Genomic DNA, 9,672 nt, shown 5'->3' with positions numbered 1-9,672 from the left:
CCTTTTATACTAACTTGTAGTTATTATTACGCTTAGCAAATTTACAACACAAATGGATGGGTCTAGACCTGCGACTGGGTCAAGTTTCGTTGTATTCTGAGAATGTTCAAAAGTTAGCTGTTTTGCACGATTTTATTAAAACAAGCTTGTTTCCCTTTTATATTAACTTGTAGTTATTATTACTAAATTGGTATTGACCATGGGTGGCCCGATCTTTATGGCGTAGGCTAGAAATGGATAAAGTGGTCCTTGACCTGAGGAATGTAAATAGTCAACCACGTTATTATGAACGTGACCTACTACTTAGAACATTCAACCAACCACGAGCACGAGTAAATCAATCCACACAACGACACACTTGGGTCGAGCACGAATTGGAGGCTTTGTGAATTTGAATCACCAATCTAATAGACTAGATTGACAAAGCAAAGGTTTCACAAAAGCTAAAACAAGTGTATAACTCTCCAAAGTAAGAGAACACTCAATATTTTATAAACTAGATCAATTCTTGAATAATTTCGATTGTCTCCCGCATGCATGGCTGGTATGTGCCTTTTATAGGCCTAAAACACTTCCAAATAAACCTTTCATATCCCCAAGTGACTCCTTGGTGGATGTACATCCAATAGTTGGTCAAAAATGACTAAAAATAAGCATTCTTGGTAAAAAAATGAGTAAAACCCATGCATGACCATGTGAATCCGGAAATTGGTGTATAAATGCATTTTGAATGTAGTTGAAAGGTCTCTTTTGACCACATGACTGCACCTGGACGAGTTGGGCTCCTATTGTGGGCTTCCTTGGCTTGAATTAATTAAATTAAGCTCACATGTTGGGCTTCCGATTGTGACTTGATCCCATTAGCAAATACTAAGTTGGATTGGGCTTGAATTACTTCTTGCATTTTCTTCAACCTTTCTCTTGTCATTGACCCACTTTCAATGGTTAAATCTCGGTCTATTGGATATTGAATTTCTTTTGCTTGTTGAACGCCCTTGGTGTTCCTATCATCCTCCCCTTCTTGAAAAGGAGTCGTCCTCGACTCTTCATTATCTGCATCATAAAAAGGAGAAAGATCAGAAACATTAAAAGTTGCAAATAAATGATGAGAATGGTACCACTCACACAGAACCGAGTGAGGTCGTGCAAGAATTTGTGACATTTTATCAGAACCTCTTAGGAGGTAACAGACGTCGGCTATTGGTGGATATTAATTACCTCAGACCTTGGGCGAGGCATATACGATCCAATGAGGAAGCTAGCCACTTAACCCTACCTTTCTCACCGGAAGATGTGAAACTAGCCATTTTTGACATTGCCGAGGATAAGGCTCCGGGCCCTGATGGTTTCTCGTCCGGCTTCTTCAAGGCAGCTTGGGCAGTTGTGGGTACAGAAGTTACAAGGGCGGTATTGGATTTCTTTACTACGGAGAAACTCCTTAAACAAGTTAACACCACACTTTTGGCATTGATCCCCAAGGTACATACTCCTATGTCTGTCAATGATTTTAGACCAATCTCATGATGTAATGTTTTATATAAGGTCATTACTAAACTGCTTGTCCAACGGTTGAGTATGGTTCTGGACAAGTTAATCAGTCCCTGCCAAACAGCCTTCATCCCGGGAAGAAGCATAGGGGACAATATTTTGTTAGCACAGGAACTGTTCACAGGATATAATCAGATACGCCTTCCCCCAAGATGTGCACTTAAAGTGGATATTAGAAAGGCCTACGACACCGTCGAGTGGGACTTCCTTACTGCAGTTTTACAGTTCTTCAACTTTCCAACTACATTCATTAGATGGATTGAGGAGTGCATTACGACGGCCTCATTTTCGATTGGCCTCAATGGAAAACCTCACGGGTTTTTTAATGGGACGAGAGGTCTACGCCAAGGAGACCCTTTATCTCCTTACCTCTTTGTGCTTGTTATGGAAATTCTACATTTGGAATTCTTACAACTTATTGAACAGGACATGCAATTCACCTACCATTGGAAGTGTGAGCCAACTAGGGTATTCCAATTGGGGTTTGCAGATGATCTCCTTCTCTTTTGCGGAGCTGATATGGACTCAGTCAGAGTGTTCAAGATAGGACTGGACAGATTTGCAGAGTGGTCAGGCCTCCAGCTGAATATACAAAAGAGTTACCTTATTCTATCTCGGTCTGCACAAGATAGGAGAGAACATATGTTAGCAGTGCTGGGTTTTCAAGAGGGGCATCTCCCGATGAGGTACTTGGGTCTCCCCCTACTCTCATCTAGATTGTCTATCTCCGACTGTCAACCACTTCTATCTAAAATTGATGCACGTATTACTGGATGGGAAGGAATATCATTATCATATGCTGGGCGGGTACAGATCATCAAATCTGTACTCTCAACACTGAGCTTGTATTGGTTATCTGCATTTATCTTATCAAAGGCTGTCATTAAGGAAGTGGAGAAACGCCTTCGAACATTCCTATGGAAAGGAACCTCTATGATGGGATATGCCAAAGTAGCATGGAAAGATATTTGCAAACCGGTTGAAGAAGGGGGTTTAGGAATTAAAGATATTGGTATTCTTAATCGTGCAATTAAAGATATTGGTATTCTTAATCGTGCCTTAATGACAAAAAAATTGTGCGATGTCATTAGATGCGACCAAACATCTATCTGGGTTGAGTGGTTGCAGCACGGACGATTATGGAATAACTCCATATGGACAGTTGGCGAACATGGAGGATCGTGGGGTTGGAGAAAAATGCTTCGTCTGCGCAGATCTATACAACCAATGGTGGAGCTTCATATTGGAGATGGGAGAAGCTTCTATCTGTGGAAGGATCCATGGCATCAACTTGGACCCCTGCTTCCTAGATTTCCACGCGGACCGAGCTTACTTGGACTTGAAGACTCCACTAAACTTTCTTCGGTCATTGACGGAGGCTAATGGTACTGGCCCCTTATCACGGATCTGGAATGCCTTCAAATCACATATACACTACCCCAGATTCATGGAGGCAATGATAGAATCATTTGGCGATTTCCTGAGGGGCAACCCACTACCCAAGTACTTTACCGACTCTTTTGCCCGCCTGAACCGAAAGTGGGCTGGACTTCACTACTTTCGGGACCTTTGAAGATTCCACGCCATTCATTTATCTTATGGATGGCTATCCAGAAAAAGTTACCGACAACTGACAGACCATGGCTCACACACCTTGGTGGGTGTATTCTTTGTAACGAGGAGGCATTGGAGACGCATAGCCACCTCTTCTTCCGATGCCGATTCAGTAGATTATGCCTTGCAACTGTTCGTCGGATTATTCGAGTCCCTTGGCCCAACCGGGAATGGGGAAGGGACGTCGTATGGGCAACAAGAAAATGGAGAGGGAAGCATATTATTAATTCAGCCTATCGAGCACTACTTGGATCACTCGTCTACCATATATGGCCAGAAAGAAACTTGAGACGATTCCAGCAAATTGAGCATCCGACAAACGTTTTGGCTTCTTTCATTGTAGATGATATTAGACAGAGGATCTTGAGTATTAATATGTCTAATTCCATTAGCACAATTGCTCTTTACAGATTGTGGCGTATCCCTTGGCCTGTCGAGGGATAAACCAATTGACTGTTGTACTGTAACTTTATTATCTTAATGCAAATTACATTTACCAAAAAAAAAAAACATTAAAAGTTGCACTTACTCCATACTGACCAGGTAAATCAAGTTTGTAAGAATTGTCATTAATTCTTTCAAGGACTTGGAATGGCCCATCCCCTCTTGGCATGAGCTTGGACTTCCTTTTTTCCGCAAAACCTCTCTTTTCTAAGATGCAACCTTACTAAGTCTCCCGGTTCAAAGATAACTCGTTTCCTTCCCTTGTTCGCTCGGTTCATATACTGTTGAGTCATCCTCTCAATATTACTTTTGACCTTTTCATGGATTTACTTGACAAATTCAGCACGTTTCTTTCCATCCATGTTTACTCTCTCCTGCAAAGGCAAGGGCATTAAATCAATAGGTGCGAGAGGATTAAAATCATAAACAATTTGAAAGGGTGAAAACTTAGTAGTAAGTAAACTCGACATGCGGCAGACACTCTTCCCAACTCCTTAAGTTCTTCTTCTCAATTGTTTTCAACAATGTCGAAAGTGTCCTATTGACCACCTCAGTTTGCCCATCGGTTTGGGGATGGCAAGCAGTAGAGAAAAGCAACTTAGTTCCAAGCTTGCCCTACAAAGTTTTCCAAAAGTAGCTAAGAAACTTGGCATCTCACAATTTCCTGAAAGAAAATATTAGCAATATTAGAGGCGGGTCAGAAGATGCTGTGGATTGGCACAATGCAAAAATTCTCTCTCTAAAAAATGGACTCTCCAAAATATCTATCTTCTCTCACACACACTAATACACCACCAAAAACACACACTAGCCCTATCTCTATATTCCCGCCGGCCGGCGAGTTGGGAGGCGGCGGCGAGGCGTCTGAGGACGTCGGAAATTCTGACGAAGCTGAAGGGGAGCCAAGGACGAGAAAGTTCGCTGGTTCTAATGGAGAAAAACGCCTCCTCGCCATGGAAGATGAAGAGTCGGGCTCTACTAGTCCGGCGACCGACAGCGATTTTTTGCATTCCCATGGCAGCCCAAGGTCTGTGGGGGTGGAAGGATTGTTGTTGAGGAAGGAAGACGGAAGTTTGGCCGGGGAACAGACAGATCTGGAGTCAAAGTTTTGCGCCGCCACCAATGGCGGAAATCGGTCATCTTCTCCAAGCGACTTCAATCTTGAGGAATTTCTCGTCCTTGCTAATAAAGTGGTCGACCATGGTGACGCCCAGGCCATGGCTGCGCTAAAGGATCTGAAACGACGTTGGGAGGTTCGATTTGGGATCGCGAAGTCGCGTTTGCCAGCGGAGTGTTTGAAGGTTGACGACCATCCGTTTGCCCTCGATTTGAGAAACGCCTGCCAGAGACGTACAGTGACGACGACGATGAGTTCAGGGGCTGGAAGCATGGCAGTGACCTTCCATCTTCGACCGGCTGTGCGTGGTAGGATAATTGCTGAAAATCCGCCAGCGGATTTGCACAGAAACGAAGAGAACAGATTGACGTCGGCGACTCTTGGACTTCCAACGAACTGTGACGTGCACTGTGTTGCTGACGTGGTTGCCTCCGTGGGAAAAGTAGGTGCTGAGGTGGAGGAGCATGGGGTTGACATGGGCGATGATTTGGAGCGAGTTGATGACGTAGGGTTGACGTCAGCGTTGACGCAGCAGATGACGTGGAGATGAAGATGGGTGATGCAGCAGCAGAATTGGTTGAATACACTGCTGATGTCATCAATGATGCAAGCCCTGATGATGTCAGCCATGATGCAAGCCCTGATGATGTCAGCCATGATGCAAGCCCTGATGATGTCAGCCATGATGCAAGCCGTGATGATGTCAGCCATGATGCAAGCCCTAATGTTGTCAGCCATGATGTAAGCCCTGATGATGTCAGCCATGATGTAAGCCCTGATGATGTCAGCTGTGAAGTCATCAATAATGTAAAAAATTGCGAATTTTTCCTAAGCAAACTAGACCTATTCCGACTGGATTATTTGTTGGGAACATACCACTACATGCTAGCCCTAATGCAATTGATGAAGATAAAATTGCTCATGTGTTTAATAACTCATCCCGTAAAACGTTATCTTTTATTGACCCCAACGGTTCAAAATGGGGAAACTATAGTCCGGCCGTCCTTGGACACAGTACGTGATGGATCCAAACGTTGGTACGGCTGTCGGATATTTTCTGGGGAAAAAACCGTATTATCATCATTTGAAGGAATACGCTCATTCGATGTGGCCAGCACTGAGGGAGGTCACAGCGACAACTAATGGATTCTTTTTCTTCCAATTTAAAACACTCATTGATATGGAAGACGTGATCGAAGGGGGACCTTGGTTGTTCCAAGGACAACTAATAGTTTTGCAAAAGTGGGAACCAGGTATGGCCATGAGAAAGCACCAACATAAGCATGTACCTGTTTGGATTAAACTCAGACACCTTCCTATGGAATATTGGACTACTGAGGGATTGAGTATGGTTGCTAGTGGAGTGGGTAAACCTCTTTACCCGGATGCAATAACGAGAGCATGCACGAGATTGAATTTCGCTCGTGTATGTGTGATGATTGATATAGCACATACGTTGACAAAACATATCATAGTCATGACACCAGATGAAAATGGAGGGGAAACACCTTGTTGAATACGAATGGCTACCTCCAAAATGCACAAACTGTATGACTTTGGGGCACATGGCAAAGGACTGTCCACTGAACAAACCACACAAACCGAGTAAACCACCAGTAGCTGTGTATGTGGCAAAAACAAACATTCCTCTACCACAACCAAACAATGAAAAGAGCAGAAAATCGATGAGACCGACAATGGTTGACATACCGAGACGTGAGGAGCGAGAAGTGCTTAGGGATTGATGACGCAGGTAAATCCTCGAGGGGTCCTAACACAAGCAGCCCCATTAATCATGACCCATGTTGAACCTTGCCGTGTGGAATGTCCGTGGGCTGAATAAACAAGACCATCAGCTTGCATTAAAGGACCTTGTCTCAGAATTCAGGTTACATTTCTTGGGCATACTTGAAACGCGTGTTCAACTGAATAATATTATGCATATACAGTCCTATTTGCACCCTCAATGGAAGTGGTTTACTGATTATAATTCCATTGGAAACCGTATATGGCTAGGGTGGGAAGAGAATTTTATTGATGTCCATATTCTTGACCTGGGTGAACAATTCGTGCACTGTCGTATCACTAGTAAAGCTGTCAATGAATCTATTATTGTTACTGTTGTTTATGGTGCAACTGAGGTGATTGACCGTTGGATTTTGTGGACTACACTGGAAACACTCGCTCAGCAGTGCTCAGATGTCCCGTGGTTGGTGGGAGGGGACTTTAATGCAGTACGAGACCTTAATGAGGTATGTGGCATTTCATGAGATATAAGGATGCTACAGCAGAATTTAATACCGGTATTCTGGAGGCGGGCCTGATTCCACTTCCAATGCAAGGTGAATGGTTTACATGGCATAATTGCAGTACAACCGCGCGGAGTTTATGGAAGCGGTTGGATTGGATCCTTATTAACGATTGTTGGCTGGCAAGGTTCCCTACCTCATCCTACCACAGTCTTACACCACGGACATCTGATCACTCGCCACTGGTTCTACATGGGGATACACAACAACTTAATGGAGGTATGTTTCGATTTGATAACTATCTGGCCCTTTCACCTGAGTTCATTCCCAATACAGAGCATTTGGCATCATGAGGTTGTTGGTATACCTATGTATGCCGTGACACGTAAACTGAAGGCACTTAAACCGGTCTTCCGACTACAGAGGAGGAATAAGGGGGATTTGACGCTGAATGTCCAATTAGCCAAAGGTTTTCTCGATGAGGCACAACAATTGGTGAGCTTTGACAAACAGAATGAGCTTTACTTACTCCTGGAACATTGCTGTCGAATCGTTTATGCTAAAGCGGCAAAACTCGAACAAATTATGTTGCAGCAAAGAGCTAAGATGCAGTGGATGAAAGACGGAGACCAATGTTCCAGGGTTTTCTTTCGTAAGATTGCTCAGAGACAAGTAATGAGGAGAATCTTGCAGATCAATGATGAGAATGGTACCACACACACGGATCAAGGGGAGGTCGCCCATGAGTTTGTCTCATACTATCAGAACCTTTTAGGAGGTACCAGACGACGGTTGACAGTGGATATTCGATACCTTAGACCATGGGCGAGGCACTGTATTACTGATGAGGAAGCGAGCCACTTACTCCTACCAATATCGCCGAATGATGTGAAGCAAGCAGTGTTTGATATCGCTGAAGACAAGGCGCCGGGACCTGATGGTTACTTGTTAGGGTTTTTTAAGGCGGCTTGGCCTGTGATAGGGGAAGAAGTAACGAGGGCGGTTCTGGATTTTTTTTCCACCGAAAAACTACTGAAACAGATCAACTCCACAATTTTGGCTCTAATACCAAAGGTACACACTCCTATATCGGTTAATGATTTTAGACCGATTTCATGCTGCAATGTTTTATACAAGATCATTGCAAAACTACTTGTTCAGAGACTTAGTGTTTTGCTAGACAAGATTATTAGCCCCTGTCAGACAGCTTTTATTCCGGGAAGAAGCATTGGGGACAATATTTATGCTAGCCCAGGAACTATTCTCGGGCTATAACCAGATGCGCCTACCTCCAAGATGCGCGCTTAAAGTGGATATCAGGAAGGCCTATGATACGGTGGAGTGGGACTTCATGTTAGCAGTTTTGCAGTTGTTCGGATTCCCACCTAAGTTCACAAGGTGGATCGAGGAGTGTATTTCCACGACATCATTCTCAATTGGTTTCCATAGAAAACCTCATGGGTTCTTTACTGGAGCGAGAGGATTACGACAGGGAGACCCACTATCGCCTTATCTATTTGTCCTCATTATGGAAGCTTTACATTTGGGATTCCTGCAACGAATTGAGCAGGACATGCAATTCACCTATCATTTGAAGTGTGAGAGTTCCAAGGTTTTCCAGATGATATCAGGAAGGCCTATGATACGGTGGAGTGGGACTTCTTGTTAGCAGTTTTGCAGTTGTTCGGATTCCCACCTAAGTTCACAAGGTGGATCGAGGAGTGTATTTCCACGACATCATTCTCAATTGGTTTCCATAGAAAACCTCATGGGTTCTTTACTGGAGCGAGAGGATTACGACAGGGAGACCCACTATCGCCTTATCTATTTGTCCTCATTATGGAAGCTTTACATTTGGGATTCCTGCAACGAATTGAGCAGGACATGCAATTCACCTATCATTTGAAGTGTGAGAGTTCCAAGGTTTTCCAGATGGGATTTGCAGACGACCTACTTCTTTTCTGTCGAGCTGACTTTGACTCTATCAAAGTCTTCAAGGAGGGATTGGACTGGTTTGCGAAGGTGTCAGGCCTTAGGCTGAATGTTCAAAAAAGCCACTTAATCATATCCCGTTCGGCTCAAGAATTGAAAGATCAGATGTTGGAGATTTTGGGCTTCCAAGAGGGGCATCTACCGATGAGGTATCTTGGTCTCCCCTTAGTCTCTTCTAGACTGTCTATCTCTGACTATCAGCCTTTTATTTCAAAAATCGATGCACGCATAACTGGATGGGAAGGGATTTCGTTATCATATGCTGGGCGGGTACAAATCATAAAATTCGTACTTTCTGCATTGAGCTTATACTGGGCATCTGCATTCATACTACCTAAGAAAGTTATCAATGAAATTGAGAAGAGATTGAGGAATTTCCTATGGAAGGGTACGAGCAGCCTGGAAAGATGTGTGTCGACCGACAGATGAGGGGGGACTCGGGTTCAAGGACATCTCTACCTTGAATCGCGCATTAATGAGCAAGAAATTATGTGATGTTATCCGGTGTGACAGGACATCCATCTGGGTTCAATGGCTTTACCAAGAGCGATTACGGGACACATCAATTTGGACTGTCCGTGAACATGGAGGTTCTTGGGGATGGTGGAAAATGCTCAGGCTCCGTCCTTTTCTTCACTCTATCGTGGATTACAAGATTGGAAATGGAGATAGATTCTTTGTTTGGCAGGACCCGTGGCATCACTTGGG

The 9,672-nt window shown here is 43.9% G+C and overlaps 1 protein-coding gene across 1 annotated transcript; it reads left to right on the top strand.

The window, feature by feature from the left end:
• The first annotated feature begins 5,275 nt into the window (after positions 1-5,275).
• Positions 5,276-8,247, top strand: LOC110011407. The gene is made up of 5 exons (XM_020691455.1): positions 5,276-5,513; positions 6,740-6,975; positions 7,309-7,467; positions 7,666-8,046; positions 8,134-8,247. The coding sequence occupies exons 1-5, from the start codon at positions 5,276-5,278 to the stop codon at positions 8,245-8,247; spliced, it is 1,128 nt and encodes a 375-aa protein (XP_020547114.1).
• The last annotated feature ends 1,425 nt before the right edge of the window (positions 8,248-9,672 follow it).

The sequence above is a fragment of the Sesamum indicum genome, unplaced genomic scaffold (assembly GCF_000512975.1).
Source record: "Sesamum indicum cultivar Zhongzhi No. 13 unplaced genomic scaffold, S_indicum_v1.0 scaffold00227, whole genome shotgun sequence".
Taxonomy (NCBI): domain Eukaryota; kingdom Viridiplantae; phylum Streptophyta; class Magnoliopsida; order Lamiales; family Pedaliaceae; genus Sesamum; species Sesamum indicum.
Note: the sequence above shows the minus strand (reverse complement) of the source record. Positions and strands in the feature narration are given on the sequence as shown.

What these genes read in the sequence shown, in the direction of transcription:
- LOC110011407 (XM_020691455.1), top strand. Translation starts at nt 5,276, where the DNA reads ATGGGTGATGCAGCAGCAGAATTGGTTGAATACACTGCTGATGTCATC. An exon ending in AAGCCCTGATGATGTCAGCT is followed by an intron (nt 5,514 to 6,739) that starts GTGAAGTCATCA and finishes GTATATGGCTAG; the next exon opens with GGTGGGAAGAGAATTTTATT. An exon ending in CAGTACGAGACCTTAATGAG is followed by an intron (nt 6,976 to 7,308) that starts GTATGTGGCATT and finishes TTCCCAATACAG; the next exon opens with AGCATTTGGCATCATGAGGT.